The 17,500-nt window shown below is 55.6% G+C and overlaps 1 protein-coding gene across 9 annotated transcripts in view; it reads right to left on the minus strand.

The window, feature by feature from the left end:
- EBF3 (EBF transcription factor 3) overlaps nt 1-17,500 on the minus strand; it is a 118,286-nt gene that overhangs the window by 11,314 nt on the left and 89,472 nt on the right. For all 9 annotated transcript variants that reach the window (XM_024985939.2, XM_024985934.2, XM_024985932.2 and 6 more), the window contains exon 11: nt 906-994. In XM_024985939.2, the coding sequence (XP_024841707.1) occupies nt 906-994 (89 nt within the window). The remainder of the gene's footprint in view (nt 1-905; nt 995-17,500) is intronic.

Here is a 17,500-nt window from a genome sequence, read left to right on the forward strand (position 1 = left end):
CCCCCCAGCTCCTAGCTGTGTGTACCTGACATCCCTCGCCAGCATGCTCACAAATTAAAAAGGAGCCTAATGACACTGCTTATGTTCATGCTGAGCATTAAAAAGGTAATGTCTAAAAGGTTTTATTGTGTTAATAAAACTCAGAGGTGGTCAAGACCTGGGAGAACACAGGGGCGGAATATAAAATAATCAGTCATAATGTTATGACTTCATTTTTCATTTTGCGTTTTCAACTCTGCCTTGAAAACCAGAGATGGCTTCTAAAGACAGAAAGAGACAAAATTATATCAAAGGAGAGGGGAAATTATAAGCTTGACTTATCTTTAATGTTATACATCAAAATGAAATTCCTGTGATATGTGGCGTGTGCATAAACAACAGGCCAACGTTTGTCTTTGTTGAATTTAAATGAAAAGTCCCCCTAGATATTAATATGTGGACTTCATTTGTTAGCCTGCTAAGTCAGGGACTTATAACAAAAGCTTTGTAAACAAAAGATTAAACTGAATCGAGCTTTAGAAAATGAAAGGAAAACAAGAGTCAAGTAATCACAGATCAGACTGGGGCTGCCTAGATTGAAATCAGCCCGGGCTACTGGAGTGGAAAATGTTTAATTGAACTATTTCATTACGAGGAAGTTTATGTCCCCCTTGCAGAATCCAAAATATGTGCCATCCGAGAAGCCTTTCTATTCTCCTTTAAAAATAGGGGCCCGCGTAGACGAAACACAAATGGAGACGGTGCGGCCCCTCTGGCCCTCTCCACCCACCTCCGCTCCCAGCCGGGGCGGCTCCCACACCTGTCGGCCGGGCCGCGGGCGAGGGTTTGGGGCATCTGGAAGCCCCCCTTCCCAGAGCACCCACTACCCCAAACCGGAACCAGCCGCCACTTGCCCTTTTACTAACCTTGGGTAACCTTTCGGGATCACCTGGATGTCTCGGGATCACTTTCTGCAACCTCTGAAAGCCGTAATCTATGGTTGGTTCATTAAGGGCTGGAACAGGACACAGAAATGCAGGTCAGGTTAATTACTTTTATGTCACCCATTACCCGCTTACTGCACGCTTACAAATAAACGTGAGAGTCTCCTTTTCTGACACTCTGGAAGGCAAGCCCCCCCACCGAACCCCAGTTCTGTCCTGAGGAACAGGCTTTCCCTTTTTCTTTTGCACATAAAAGTGAGGATTATTTTTAATCTATAATTAGACTGGGAGAAAGTAAAAGGGTCACTCAATATATTGTAGAAATGGGCACGCAGTCAGGAAGTTGGCAGTCTTGGGGCCATATACAGCCATCACCGCGGTCGCGATCACTGTCTACCTCACGTGAGGCCTTCCACACCGGCCGGGGATTTATGGGAACCTGGCAATTATGACATATGTCCAGCTATTGCTAGCTTCAGATTTATCCCTGTGGTCCTTTTTTGTCTAGCATATTGCCTGAGCACAAACCAGGCAGGAGGAGCACTTACTCTTGCAAAGCTGTAATAATCTGTGAATGGCTGACTACAGACGGATGCGGGCACTATCATTCCACCCAGCCCCACGAAATTGCCGGCCACAAATAGTAATTAATCTTTTTATCCCTCAAATTGTAATTTTGACTATGAACTGTGCGCGGCCATAAATCAGCGGCCCGCACGCTGTGTACAGTGCATGAATCATGGCCGGGCTCGGTCGGACCGCAGCCTCTGTGCTTAACAAGCTTTATAAGGAGCCATTGGGCTTTATTATGGCTCTGCCCGACTCCAACAAAAACTGAGCCCGGGGGCCGGGATGCGAGTTAAGATGAAAATACTTATTAGAGTACATTACTTCTTGATGTAGATATCGTTTTCCGGGGAGCAACGCCACGGTGCACGGCGCGACATAAATCAGGGGGCTTTTCTGAGACTAATAAGACCCGCCGTCATCTATTCATTACTCAGCCCGCAATTCGGGCCATCACTCATTAGTCAGCGGGTAATTTGATGATTAACACCACCCAACTCAGCGGGTCCGCGCAGCGCCGGGAACACAAAGGCGGCGGCTCCGAGGAGCAGGGTTAGAGGCCGCCTTTGAAGGCGCTTTCCGGAATAATTGGTCACCGTTATCCTCGAGTGCTCGGGCGCTGGTGTCAACACCCTCGGCGGGCCTCGTCAGCGCGGCCCGCGCGGGCCGCCGCCCGGAAGTTGAGGACCGCGGTGTGGTCTGACATTCCATCATACACGCCGCGGAGACAAAGGTCCGCGCAGGAATGTGAAGTAAGACATTTTCTTGTTAATAAAGCATTGATCCGACATATTGATTTTACATGACATGGCTTTTGCTGCGATTCTGCCCTCCTTTTTCTTTGCAAATAGTAAAGCTCTTCGAAATGCCTCGGCGTGTGTGACACGGCAAAAATTCCTAACTCTCTGTGATGTAAATTCTATATGTGTAAAACCACTTCATAATCAAACCATTAATCATCAGAAGCTGTCAGGGGAGACTTGGGGGACAATTTGTCATGTCCCTGCCTGGGCCGGGACGAGGGTGTCAGGAAAAGTGCAGGCCGGGCGGACAGGCCTCACCCAGCCAGCGGGCCCCGAAAGGATTCCAGGTCTCCCGACCAGGGGACAGGAAAGATGGCCCAGTGTCCTCTCGGAGGCTAGGGCCCTCCTCCCCGCAGCTCACCGCCATGCCTGCTGGACTTAATGAATCGGCCCGGTGAAAAGTGATCCAAACAGAGAGATGGGCGGCCGCTATTGATTTCATGCAAATGCCCTGACAGGTGATAGACGCTCTAATGCAAGCTTTCAGAAGCTTTATGACTTGTAATAACCATACCCGCTCATTCTGGGAGAGACATCCTTGATGCTTCAGCCGGATTGATATCCTCCTTCTAGAACCAGAAAAGATGCCCAAGCAGTAGAAACGAGAGGGCCTCGCTCGCCTCCCACTGCAGCTGAGGAGCATCCACGTCTGGAGTGCCCCGCTGAGAGCAAGGCTGGACGTCGGGAGAGGACGTGCATCTCGGTACAACTGCAGGTCTAGCCAGGCCAGACCCAGTGAGGGGTTGGGGGGGCTGCGGTTGCAGCTGGAAATCCCGGCGGGGGCTTCGCTAGGGAAGCCCGAAGGCCTCACACGGAAGACTTAGGAGAAGAGGCCCTGTGTTCTCAGTTCAGGGCGGGGGCACCTTGATCACTGAGGGTGGGATGACCCACCCCTGTGCCTCTGGGAGCAGCTGCCGTCGGTGGAACGGACCGGCGGACTTCTGAGGGTGGAACCCCCCACCCCACCCCACACAGGGGCAAGAAGGGGAGTCGCCCAGGCTTCCCCAGCACAGTCCACAACTGGAGGAGAAAACAGAAGCCCCTCTGCACATCTGATACACGGTCCGTGTGTGGAGTTTACGAGGAGGGCCCGGCCGAGCCAGGCCACGGCTCTGCACGTCCAGTCACAGAGCAGCGAGCCAGGCCAATCAATACCACTTTCCTGTTTTAGAACCGGGTAATTATGAGGGGGAGAGATTGCCTGACCTTTCACCTGCACTGCATTACTTTGCTGATATTAAGATAAATTGCCTGATTTTGGGTAAACATATGCTGCGATTCAAGCTGTCAGCACTGGTTTGCTCAGGGGTAATTTGTATTGATCTCCCAGCTCCTGCCCAATTTTGCTTACTGACCTCGTGGATAATTAGAGAAGGAGCCTTGGGTGAGCTTGAGTTGGGATGAAGAAGAAATATGAAGAAGAATAAAGCAAATTTGTTTTATGTTAATATTTGCAGGTCCTCCTCCAGCCCTCACATCTGTCAGCATCAGGAGAGCCGTAAATTAATGGACTTGGTTCCTGAGCAGTTTATTCCCAGGAATTATTTAGCTGCGTGCTTAGTCTCTGAACATGTGTCACTGGGTTAAATTAATTTAAACTCTGCCTTAAACACAACAAAAACAAATGTTATTTTCTGCTGAAGGGGAAAAAAAACCAGGACGTTTCTCAAAATGTATTACCAGCGTCCACCTTTCCGCGGGGATTTCCACGCCCATCTGCGTCGGAGAGGACGAGGTTTACAATAAGCCACGCCCCCTGACCGCCCCCACCCCCGCAAGAAAAAAAGTAATTAGTGCCCATTATTTGTTCTGAATTCAAATCTTGCAAAGATGGGCTGCTACATGTAAAAAAGATGAATGCAGGCACAAAATTATATCATTTAAGATGTGTCAGATTATAAGGCTGTTGTATCAAAAGTCATAAAACAAATCTCCCTTGTGAAATATCTCTTTATTAACCGTGCCATAAGATATTAACATTCCTCATTTAGTGGAGGGCCTTTTATCTGTTTCAAATACATTATTCGTCCTTTTAGAGATAAACTGTATTAATATCCATTTGAGTAGGCTACCGCGGCCTAATGCATAGTAATTTTTGTTGGAGAGCTTTTATTTTAGAATAAGAAAATTACACAGCAATAAAACCTGAATGAACCAGAAGCTAGCATAGCCAGGAATCACATTCCATGCCAAATGGGGCAGGCAGGCAGGCAGCCTGTGAAAGGCCAGATACCCGGCTCTCGTATGCAGGCCAGCATCCAGCATGGGTCACACAAATAGAGGCTGACACGGCCGCATAGACTCCATGATTCCCACACGCAGGAATCGCCTACAGCTCGCGAGGATCCACATTTAAATGTATTTGAGTGTACTGGAGTTAATCTCGTTACTTTACATGCATTAAAGTCATAACAGAAGAAGCATTCTAAATATTTAAGTCATGCCCGTGTACTGGGGGATTAATCATACCGCAATTGATAAAATTTTAACGGTCTGTGATGTCAGTTCAAGTTGGGATTGCCGGAGCTAATGTGGCAGCAGAAAATGGCATTGGGCTCCGAGCTGCAGCTGCGGCCAGAGCAGCTCCAACCGGCCGCTGCAATTAGGAACACAGGGTACCGATGGGCAAGAGGCGGTGGAATCCTCTTTCTTGTGACATGCAGAGTTTCAGTTCCCATTTTGACAGCTTAACCTTCTTTGTCAGCCAGCCCTGCCCTGTGGTCTGTGTTAATCTCTCCTACACTGAAACGTATGTGATTATTTTATTAGACTTGAATAGCAAGTCCGCTAATGTAGAAACGCAATCCAGTGAAGCGAGGGGGCATCCTTGGGCCCTCTGGGTCGGTAACACAGAAACAGAATTTCAGGGTGGGCCACGTTATGTTCAGAGCCAGTGGGCGTTTTCTAAAAGTGACAAAGTGTTTGCTCAGTCACATCTGACTCTTCTGGGACTCCATGGACTGCAGCCCACCAGGCTCCTCTGTCCATGGGGTTTCCCAGGCAAGGATACTGGAGTGGGGTGCCATTCCCTTCTCCAGAGGAAGTGCCCGACCCAGGGATCGAACCTGGGTCTCCTGCATTGCAGTAGACTCTGAACCGTTTGAGCCACCTGGGAAGCCTGTTTTCTACAAGAGCATCTGTCTTAGAAGGAAAACAGCCAAACCAACTGTCTCTAAATCCATTTCATCCGCTCACCATTTATTAAGCAGCTACTATGTGCCTGGGGCGCCCCCGGGGGAAACCTGCCCCCAAAGGCAACAGGAACAGCAGCCCCGAGCAGACCTGACCCCTTATTCGTGCTGCTGCTGCCGCTCTTGATGGGCCACCTGCCCGGGGCGCTGGGATCCCCCAACCACCCCCAGGCCTGGAGGCACCCCGGCTGCAAACAGGGACGGTCTGGGGCGGGAAGGAGGGGTCGCGGTGACAGGGCTTAATTGTGATGGCAACCTCCTGACCCCCCCTGCCAGGGGCACCTGGAGACCAGCCCAGCCAGCGAACAGGGCTACAGGCACTAAGCACGCCCAGACTGACTGTCCCTACTGACACCGTTGTGTTTAAAACAGCATCATTAGTGCACAAGGGGGACACCCAGGTAGGAGACCCGCTGCCTTCAGCGTTGCCTCCGTTTAAACCCAAGCCCAGCGAGCAAAGAGCGATACAAGAAGTTCCAGGTTTAGCACAAATTTCCCTTCTGCCTGAAAAACCTGCCTACAACAATAAAAACAGGAAGACATTCATTTGCTTCATTCCAGCTGCTGGTTGCAGCTATTAAATGAGTTCCAGTTTCATTTCAATAATGATCATCTTCCTGTAACTTCCCAATCATGCATTTGTCATAATGCAGTAATTTTCTAGCTACAAACAGATCCTCATAATGAGGCAGTTTTTCACATTAGCAACATAACTACATAATAAGAACATCTGCAGTTCCTTTTCCGAGGGACAAGAACGCACTTCAATTAAGGCGATGGGGATTGTTAAATAAGATATAGTATATTTTACTAACAGGGAGACCCAGACCCTGCCCCGACAGACTGCAGCCCTTCAGTGCCTGAATGAACACAGGTTGTAATGTGTAAAAATTAAATAAAGTAAAATTAAATTGCTCAATACAAAGACATCCCTCTAGAGGGTGTTAGTGATTTCAGTGACAAAGTGCTATTTGCTGACAAGTAGTTTACACATTAACCAGCTGAATCCAAGGGGGAAAAATGCCAATAGCAATTATATCACCTTGAGGTTATTAAATGTCCCACTGATAAGTAACTAGGTGAACTTGACCAGGTGATAAAGACTGCTGTGAGCAAATGATTGTGCACTGAAGAATGTTGCTCTGTCCTGCTGTTTCTCCAGATAGCTTTCCTTTCAAAAATGACTGTATAAAAAGTTGCATTAAAAATGTGTGGCCACGGCAGACAAAAATGGTATTTAGCACCCCCACACCTCGCCCCCGCTAGAGCGCCTCCTCCACCTCAAAAACACGGCACAGGCTGCAACCGCCTGTTTTTTTTTCTCCCTTTTTTTTTTTAGGCTTTAAAATGATGCTAAGTTCTCCACTTTATCATCAACTGTCTCCTCCAAGTGCATTTCATCTATAAGAAATTCAGATGCTCGGGAAATTAAAATTTCAAAGATCTGCTGCAAAAAAAAAAAATCAATGGGGCGAGATCAATGCTCATAGAAATTTCATGAACTTTGAACTGATCCGGGCCTGATGATGAGAGGTGGCTGGAGTTTCAGGCGGCTGACGGCTCCTCGTGCGGGCCGCGCGGCCGAGAGGAGGGCCATGTCGGAGGTGGGTTTCTGCTTTCATATTTTGTCCGACAAAAAAAATTAATTTTTGGCCTATTTCAGCAGCAAGCAAAGATAGAAAAGGCAGAGGCTGCCTCCCCCCACACAACGTGCAGCACCCCCACTTCTGAAGAGCCCCTCATGCTCCGCACATTAACGCGGCCACGAAATGAAATCGGTTCCCTTAGCAGCCGATTGCAGGTGCAAATTAATATTGTAAAATGAAGATCGATACATGGACAGGACCAAATCAATAGCGGCTAAATTATTGCTGCATTTTCCTCCTCATTCAAGATGAGTTGTGTTTTCCTCTCAAAGTCAATACTTTGCAGCTTTTCTCATTAATTTCTCAATAAATTTGGCAATGAATTTCAATCACAGAACTCGGCAGGGTGAGCCAGGCGCCGCGGCATGCATGGGGAACACAAAGGCCGTGGGGGGCGGGCATCACGCGCCAGGAGACGCTGCCCCTAGCTGGCCCGGGCACGGCGGCACCAGCCCGCTCTGACACCCTGAGCGCCAGGCGGCCGAGCCCCGGTCCCCGCATCGAAGCGGCCAGGCTTTTCCAGCGGCATGCCCGCCGTGGCCCTGACAGCCCGTAGGGAGGCTCATGCCCACCCCAGGTTGGCCTCTGCTTCCCAGGACTCCCCCTGGAGGCCCTCCAGCTCAGGGCACCTTGTGTCACCAGGACTTCTGAGGACGTGAAAGGCGCCACACTTGACTTCGAATCGGAAGTTGGGCCCACCTCGCTGCTCCGGAGGGGTGCTCCCACGCCCGGCTGGGTGCACTGGGCCTCCCTACACGGCTCCCCGGTGCTGGCATTACCCAGCGGCTTTGTGACAGATCAGATAAGGGGACAGCACATCTTCCTTGCTCCCCAAATAACACCCTTGCTGACACCACTGGATGGCATTCAAACAGCTGTTTACAGACCTCAAGGAATACCCTGGATGTTGGCTTCGTAGTCCTGTCCAAACCATGCCCACGGAGCCCAGGCCCACGGAGCCCAGGCCTACAACTCAGGAAGACCGAGGCCCGGGCCATCAGACACTCCCCCTTCTCTGGGGGCTCAGCCCCCAGGGACAGGGACCCCCAAGACACACTCCCTAAGGAGGGAGGAAAGGGGGGCCTGGCCACCCCACCCCTCGCATCCCCCATCTCGGTTCCAGCAAAAGCAGCCTCTCTCGATGGGTGGAAGGGTCTGAACAAAAGGGAAGGAGAAGGTGGCGAACGGAAACCACTCTCAAGGATAAAGAGCACAGATGATGCAGGTCACCCCACCTTTAGCGAGGGCAACTCCAGCCAGCCTGTGCGCGCGCCCTCCCAACAGAATGCTCTGGAAGACCTTCCAGGCAACCTGCACACGTGGAATCCACGTGAAACCTCAGTACAGAGGCAAGCTGAGGGACGCCTCTGGCATGACCCCCACCCCCCACCACGGCTGGAGGCGGCCCCGCCCCCCAGGAACCCTCCCCTCCCGTCCTGTGTCCTCCTACCCCCGCCGCCCCCAGGGCACACTCCCCAGCCCACTCGTTCACGTGCTCCTCCTGGGAAGCCTTCACCGAGTCACAGCACCTGCCCTACTCAGTGCAGGCACATAGTGGGTGCTCCATCATAACGATGAAGGACCACGGTGACCCGGGGGACCTCCTCAAGATACGAGACCAATGGAGAAGGTTTATTTCCATTTTTGACTTGGAGAAGCCAGAGTGAACACGTCTCCTGTATGTCCACACAAGAGCCCGCTCACGAGTCTCTCTCAGCATCACTTGTCTTACAGTCGGCCCTCCGTATCCGCAGCCCTAAACCCTCAGATCCGACCAAGAGTGGCGATGACCTTGGATAGGAAAGACTGCGCTGCAAGGGACTCAAGCATCCGTGGGTTTGGTCCGGGAACCTGTCCCCAGCAGGTCCCAAGGAGGGACTGAATCAAGACGAACGGATGCCTCGTGGTCCCAACACAAGGGGAGACCACTCGGCCGCACAGAGGAGGGCAGCACAGCGCCGGGGCCGGGAGCCAACAGAGCGCTCCCACAGGACCACGTGCGCCCTCCCGACCCTCCGACGACGCAGAGAGGGAGGAGCTCGCGGCGGCGGGGCGTGGCCGGGGGCGGGGCGTGGCCGGGGCGGGGGCCGGGGCCGGGGGCGGGGGCGGGGGGCGGGGGGCGGGCCGGGGCGGGGGCGGGCGGGCGGGTGGACCGGGGCGGGGGCCGGGCCGGGGCGGGGGGCGGGCCGGGGCGGGGGCGGGGCCGGGCCGGGCTGCTGACCGAGGCTTGGGTGCTTCTGTTGAGGAACGTTCTCCGTTAGTGGTCGCACAACCTCGCGACCCTCCTAAGAACAGCTTAACTGTATGCTCAGCTGGGTGGGTTTTAGGCTGTGTGAGCTACATTTGGATAAAGAACAGAATCTGAAGCGACTAGGCTAGCACACCCCCGCCGGCCAGGCCCGTACCCAGGGAAGGCCTCGCACGGTCCGAATGCTGTCAGAGGGGAGTCTGACACTTGTGTAAAAGAGCAGAGGCCGCAACTGGGGTGAGCAGGCCCCCAGCTGGGTGGGGGAGCTGGGGAAGAGAACCCCTCCCCCCACTCAGGAAGGCTCCACTGCCGCCCTCAGTCGCCACAGAGGCGTTTTTAACTCCGGCTTTTCAAGGTGAATAAAGAAGAAAAGCAAGGCGCTAAGTCAGAGCCTTTAAAGACAGTGCCAAAGTCAGTGTGAATACTGACAGGGCCAAGAAGAGTCCTGAGCACAGGATTCCAGGTTACGCCTCTCAAGTCAGTCAGCCCTGTTTCCTCCCAAGGGGCCCCCAAACTCCCAAACGTGTGGGGCTCAGAAGGCCTCTGGGACCTCACCCACCCCCGGGCCCTGCCACCCTGCCCAGACTCACTCCCCCCAGCTCCCCCACCCTGGGCTCAAGTTCTGCCCTGTGCCTGGAGACCCCCGACCCACCTGGAGACCATGGAGACCCCCGACCCGCCTGGAGACCACTGACCCGCCTGGAGAGCCCCGATCCACTTGGAGAGCCCCAACCCGCCTGGAGACCACTGACCCGCCTGGAGACCCCCCTACCCGCTGCCGAGGTGCAGCCCGCCTGCCCGCCCAGGGCACCCATGTCTGCACAGGCTTCGCCCTCTGTCCCCACAGCCACCCTTCTTCCCGGAGACCCGAACCCCTTCCAGGACTTCCTGGCCATCGCTTCTCATCCTCATCCCTGAGCAGCTGGAAGGGGCCCAGATGCAGCCGAGGGCGGCCCGGAGCCAGGCCCCAGGCCGTCCATGTGAAGCCAGCCAGGTCCCCTAGGGGAACCCAGGGAAGCATGCCGCACCCCCAGCACCTATGAGACGCAGGTGGTCTCTGGCCTTCCCTGGTCACCTGTGGAGAACCTGGCCCAGGTGGGCCTCAGGGAGACGCTGACCACGGGAAGCCACAGGCCAACCCCCAGCCGTGTGGGACACGAGGCCTCCGCACCACCCCCCCAACACCCAGCTCCCCTGAAAGAACACTGCCGCCCATGGGTGTTTCCTGAGTGCAGAGGCTGGAGGGGCCAGCGGTCGGGGCAGCGGGGTGGGCGGCTTCCACCACCCCGGGCCTGTCTCCAGGAGGCCTCATGGGCAGCGTGCGTGAGGCTGTGGCCCCAGCACCTCGCACCCTGTAGCTCACACTAACGGGTCAGCTTTCAAAACCACCTCTGTGTTCACCAGCGACGAGCACACGAGGCAAACTGCTTCCGACCCGGGGACCTTGCAGCCTGATGCCATGAGGGTCACAAGTGCCCTGGCTGTGTGGTCATCCCCAAGGGCTCACGGGTGTCCTGTGCTGGGAACGTTAGGGAAGGGCGCTGGGCTGGTCTTCAGAAGCTGGCCAAGGTGACAGTCGGGCCTAGAGAAGCCAGCTGGGCCCAGGGGCCAGGCACACAGATTCTGAGACTGGGCGGGACAGCCCCACCACGCCCAGGGCTGAGACCCGGAAGGGCCCAGGGGAGTCTGAGGCAAGGGGCATCTCCCGGGAGGATGAAAGGGCTGAAAAGATGGGAAGAAACCTGGCCCAACTCCCCCACCTCCAAGTGCTCAGAGGCCCCGGCTGTGGTCCTCGGGGGTCAGCAGGCGCTCGGAGTGGGAGAGCGTCAGCCTGTGGAAGGCTGGCCCACTGACAGGGCTCACCGTGTCGGGAGGTGGGGTCTCCGCGTGTGGAGGCGCAGGTCAGGGCCCTCAGGGGAGCTGGGAAGGGCGGCGTCTGGGGGGCCGATGAGGGACCCACCGCCAGGCTGTACCTTTAAGGAGTGTCCCCCAAAGGTGATCTACATCCACCAGTCCTGAGACGGGCAGCAGCCCACGGTCTTCACGGGAGACTGTGTCTCACACTCAACACCCTCGGTAGAGAGTCTTCTGGAGCACACGCACCCACCACGAGCACCCAGGGCCCGCGTGCAACCCAGTGACTACAGGCTCTTTAAGAGCATTTGAAAACGTCTGTGTATTTGTTTCTGGGGGTGGAGCGCACAGCTCACACGCCTGATGAGGACGTCCAGGTGTTGCTGCTTTATTGAAAAGTCATCCTGAGAAAGAACGATTCAGCTTGCACTTTCTATGGAATACACTGAATAAAAAAAGGGCCAACCGATTCAAATGATAGTTTTTTTTAAATGTCCTTTTTGTCAGGTTGAGATTTTGGCTCAACTTAGAGCCGAAAAGTGAAAGTGAAAGTTGCTCAATCGCGTCTGACTCTTTGCGACCCCATGGAATTCTCCAGGACAGAATACTGGAGTGAGTAGCCTTTCTCTTCTCCAAGGGATCTTCCCAACCCAGGGATCAAACACGGGTCTCCTACATTGCAGGCAGATTCTTTACCAGCTGAGCCATAAGGGAAGCCCCAAGACCTTCCCAAAACAAAGGTTTCAAATGAAAACCTGGGCGGCCCTGGACCCCAGGGCACCCGCTCGCAGGGATGTGGAGGGAGGAGGCCCCTGTGAGGACTGTCCTTGTTCCTTCTCTCCTGGAACCACAGGCTGGCCCTGCTTCTTCTGCTCCTGGTCAGCAGAAGGCCCGCAGCTTCCTTGGCGGGCTCTCCGCTGAGACAGCTGTTCATCCCGCAGCTTCCCGGCCTCCCTCGGATGCGGTGGGAGCTCCTCCCCGCAGATGACACAGCTCTGATCTGTGCGCCCTCTTCGCTGCCTTAGCCTGCTCTCCCCGCTCCCGGGCACTCCCCCAGGCTCTGAGAGTGGCCCCAGAGGCAGGTGGGTGCCCTGACAGGCCAGAGACACCGAGTCAAGTCCCAAACTTGCCCCGTTCCTGTGGGGCAGGGGGCTGGCGGCCCGCGGCCCCTCCCCCGCCGAGGGAACCCATGACCCCTGTGTCCTCCGGGGAAGACGAATGGTTGTCTCCTCTCGGCTCCGTGTTGTCAGGTTCGGTGCTGAGAGTCAATACCTTCACCTTGACGTGGAAACTTCCTGATTTATCAGCCAGCTCCCCTCCCGGGCGAGCGCAGCCCCGCCACGCACAGCCATCGGGCTCCGGGAAGAGCAGCCTGTGGTCACAGCACTTGGAAAACAAGCAAAGCCCCTCTGATGACAGACAAATGTGTCTTGTTAGCAACTGCCCAAAAGCGCTTGACTTGTACTAATAACAAAAAGGCCATGCTGGTCACCGTGGGTCCAAAGACGAAGCACCCTGTCACCAGCCTGGTTGGGAAATTAGCAAATAATGTTCTTTTCCTTGATAAATGGGTGACAGCTTCCTCTCACCAATCATTTCTAACATTTTGATGCATGCCTATGATCCCACTGGAGGAGCAGAAAAGTTCACTGGCCCTCAATTTTCAGATGATGAATGGAGCGCCTCTAAATGTGCGATTTCTGGATGAGGTATAGTTCATTTTAAGCAATTCTAGTAAATGGGTGTCACTGATTAGGACAAATCGTCTACTTGTGCAACAGCACACACGGTGTGCCTCATTCTCCGGCCTCCTCTGAGACGGCAGGCAAGGGGACGGCAGGGACCCGGGAGGCCTCGCCACCCGGCTCCTGAGAGGGCCGCGGGGCTGGGCAAGCATCCCCCAAGCTGTGCCTCGTGCTGGAGGACTCACTGGTCGCTGTCTGGTCCGGGGCTGGGCCGCACCGTGCAGACGACCCCAGGGGGCCCGCCTCTCCCTCTGTGGCCCCGAGGAGCCCCACCAATGGCCCCAGAGACGACCCGGTGGTCTGCTCGCCATCCCCGCCAACAGGGACAAGTTCGTCCTCTGCCCCCGGCTCGCAGCCAAGGACGCGCAAAGGTGGGTGGGGCGGGCGAGACATCCTGCTGGAGTCGTGCGTTGTCTGGGGGGCTATCTCAGCTCTTGGGCCCTGCAGGGGTCTCCTCAAGCTGCTTTTCCACTTGACCGTCCTCACATTAAAAGCAAATCTATCTGTCCTCCAGGGCGGCAGAGGTTGCCACTGACGCCATCCGACTGGCCAGCGGGGACCAGCGATGGCCCTGGGTCTGCAGGGTCCTCGCTACATCCAGGAACGCCCAGGGAGCTGCTGAGAGCCGCTGGGCCTCACTGGCTGGGACGGGGAGCCCAGGAATCACAGACACAGGCTGAAAGTGTCCTGAACCCAAAATGCAAATACCTCCCCCGCATCCACCTCCGTGGGCAAAAACTGATCACCAAAGTAATCAGGTGGCTTACATTTAAGGGGAAGGAAAGCGTGAGCAAGCAGTTTAGCAAAGTAAAAAAATAGGTGGAAGACAATTAGGAATCGTCCGCTCGGTGGATACAAGTAAGCTGTTTGAGAGGCTGGGCTGGGAAACAGCAGGCCGGTGTGGCAGCGCTCGAAGGGCATCGACTCCGCTGCATGTCATCAGCTGTTGACAGAATCACGTCTGGATGCACACACAAGAACTTCAAAACGCTCCGGAAACACCCGCGCCCTTCGAGAGGCGGGCCCAAGTGTGGGTTAGGTAGCGGGAGACTGCCAAAGGACGTGGTGGCCCCCGGGGCAAGCCGACAGCTACCCCTGGTGCCAGACAGCTCCTGAGACAGAGCGAGCGCCCCCCGCCCCCGACATGTAGCCAGTTTTAAGCCGACTCCCTGGGAAAGCCCCTGATGCTGGAAAGATTGAAGGTGAAAGGAGACGAATCAGATGGCTGGATGGCATCGCCGACTCAAGGGACATGGGTTTCAGCAAACTCTAGGAGGTATTCAAGGACAGAGGGGCCTGGCGTGCTGCCGTCCATGGGGTTACAGAGAGTCAGACACGACTGAGCATCTGAACAACAACAACAAACGATTTTTTAAAAAAAGAAAAGAAATGCTGTATCGGGAAGAGTGAGAACTGTTGGCAACTGCTGGCTGAGCCTCGTGTCTGAGCCGCACATCTCAGTGTGGAAAGCGGCCGTCTTTCTGTCCTCGTCTCGTCCACACTTGGCCGCCGTGCTCGGCCCCTGCCACTCCGGCCCTGGCACGGCCTCTGCCACCATCCTGCTCAGTAACTGAACTGGCTGTGCCCGTGGCAGGCTGCATGCTCATGCCTGGCCATTTGTGATAATTCCTTTAATTGAGCAAAAGAAATCTCTAAACTGAGGGGGGGTGGTCAGCCACACATTTGGGCCCGAGAGAGCTACAGGAAGAGCCCCTGGCTGCCACGCCCACGAGTCAGGCCACCACCAACCAGCTCCTGCCCTTCGATGTCACATGGAGCCCTCTGCCACACAGACACGCTGGGAAAAGGGACATTTGTGATTGTGCAAAAGCACCTCACCACGCTCGCAAAACGCTGTCTGTAAAAGCAGTTTTCCCTCGAACATAATTTCAATTAGAAGCATACAAATTCCAATTTGTCTTAATCGAATAACACCGCAATGCTTACATTCTAATTAAAAAATAATTTCTTTTATTGCTCTGAACAACTCGATGTCTTTCTACTGGTTGAAATTATAAATGTGAGACTGTTCAATCTGCCCATGGAGTTCCTCAGGTAGGATATTCCGGGACTGTTTTAATTATTATTAAACGAGCAAACGATACACTATTAGACAAATATTAAAACAAGCATTGCACTCAGTTATTAATTTGCACTGTTCACTTTTAAATGCAGCAAATATCTCATTAATTTAATTTTAGGTGCCCACCGTTTATATTGCATTTTACAGTCTGGAAGGCAATTTACTATTAACTGGCAATTACATACAGAGTGATTGTTAATTCTGCTCCTAAGTGCTAGCCGCTTGAAAATTGTTCTCTCTCTCTAATTTTTGACCTTCTTGCAACAGGGGTGAGGCGCGCTGGGAATACAAAGGACTGGTGCGGAGGAGCCGGACATGTCACTGTGACTCATTCTTTTAATTCACCGTGCTAACCCACTGCACCGCCACCGCCTCCCAAGGTAATTCTGCCTTTACCAAGGCTGAAAGCAGCCGGCAAAGGGGCCTGGCTGGGTGGGCTCGGCCCGTCCCACCGCACACCCACTCTGGGGGGACGCATCGGGTCTGGTTCAGAAGAACCTGGGGTTTCTCAGCTGCTGTAAACAGCTCGTTTAGACCTTGGCCTCTGGCGGCCTGGCCACCTCACCCAGGAGGGCTCAGAGAGATGCGTCCCTGCGAGCCTGCCGATGACGGGAGCCAGACGCCCAGGGGATGGGGCTGCCCGCAGGGTGTCCGGCCTCCAGGAGGGCTGGCGCAGCCTGCAGAGAGGAGCGAGTCCCTGTGATTGCGCCTCTGTCCCCATCAATTCCAGGGCAGCACAAATCAGACAGAAGCTTCCAGGTCAGACAGGTTATGACCCCACCTTCCCTCCGCTCCCGGAGAGCTCGGGGCCCCCTAGCCCTGACGCACATTTGAAATGTATATTCCCATTGATGATGCTCGGGAGGCGTAGATGAGCCCCCCGCAGGAGGGGGCCCGGCTGGCTGAATGGCTTCATTGAAGCATCCATTCATGGGAGAACCCTTTGTGGAGGAAACCCCAGAGCTTTGGACCACCAGGACCCCGAACGTGGGGTCTGAGAAGCCCCCTCACCATGGTGTGGACGCAGCATAGGCCGCAGAAGTGGACGATGGGCACTGGGACACGGGTGTCCCTGGAATGGACTCGGGATGCCTGCTTCCCTGAGGGCAGGGGCCCTCTGGCCAAGGAAGATTTTCTGCCCCGCTGGGGGCAGCTGGCTATGGAGAGCCGCCCCAGCTTCACCCACCCCGCCATGGCACCCGAGCGGCTGGGCCTCAGCCCCAGGACACCATCTGCCCATGCCACGGTGCCTGCATGCCCTCCCTCCAACCATGACGCCCGGCTCGGCAGCCCTCCTGCCACAGGGGCCGCGGGTCCCCGGTAGCCCCCGGAGCACTTAAGAGGAACCAGGCCTTCCTGCCGTCACGTCTCTTCTGAGTCAGCATGCCGACCACAGCCTGCGGGTCTCTGCACCCAGAGCCCACGGGTCAAGAACTGGGTATCTGGAGACCCGTGGGGGCATGGCCAGGAGGCCAGAGGGGCTGACTCGGGGGGAGGGTCCCTGTCCGTCTGGGGCAGACCCGGGTGGTCCCACCGCCTACAGATGCCTCCACCCCCAAGTGCCTGGCCCAACCTGGCACCCACGTGGCCCGTGGCCGCTCAGGGCCTGCCAGCGAATGCACGTCCCCTCCTCCGAGGGACACGGATGCCTCAGCGGCTGTTCCTGGGAGCTCAGGTCACACAGGCACCCAGGGGGCAGTGGAAGCGGGGGTCAAGCGTCCCCCAGGGCTCCCAGGCAGGATGCGGGGTTCGGGTGGCCCCCAGGCCCCCCAGGCGATACCAGGTGGGGTGGAGCAGGGCTCCCTCTGCCCACATCCTGAGCTCATGGCAAGACACCCAGCGGGGTACCCACAGGTCAGCAATGGCCATGCAGAGGCGGCTGAGAACTTCGGGGAGACAGCCCATCGGGGACCCTGCCCATCCCCAGCCCTGGCAGCCTCAGAGGTCCTTCCACCCAGAAGAGCCCCCACCATGGCCACGGGTATGAGGCTCACAGGAGGCCCCGGCTGCCCGCCCCGCTTCCTGAGTCTTTATTATTTTGCAGGCTAGGGGCCGCAGTGGGGGGGGCCCGCTGTCCATCATCTCCTGGTCACACCAGGGGGCCCGAGCCCCCGCCCTGGAGGTAGACGCCCATCAGCGTCCCCAGGGTCTTGGGCCCCAGGCGGCATGCGCTGGCCCCAAGGGCGGAAATGGCTCCTCCCTGACCTGCTGACTCGCTCAGCGCTGTTCAGCGCCCAACTGGAGGCCGCCTCGCCCCATCAAGGGTGCAGGCATCTCTGCAGCCCAGGCTGTCGAGGGTCTGGGCACCTCTGGACATGGCAGCCCTGCTCTCGGCCAGGACCTGAGCCAGGTGTAGCCCTGGGGTGACACTGAGCCGGCCCGAAGAACTTACACTTCACATCTGCTTCCTTAAGGGGGAGGGGGTGAGTCATCTCCACTC

Source organism: Bos taurus, chromosome 26, assembly GCF_002263795.3.
Source record: "Bos taurus isolate L1 Dominette 01449 registration number 42190680 breed Hereford chromosome 26, ARS-UCD2.0, whole genome shotgun sequence".
Taxonomy (NCBI): domain Eukaryota; kingdom Metazoa; phylum Chordata; class Mammalia; order Artiodactyla; family Bovidae; genus Bos; species Bos taurus.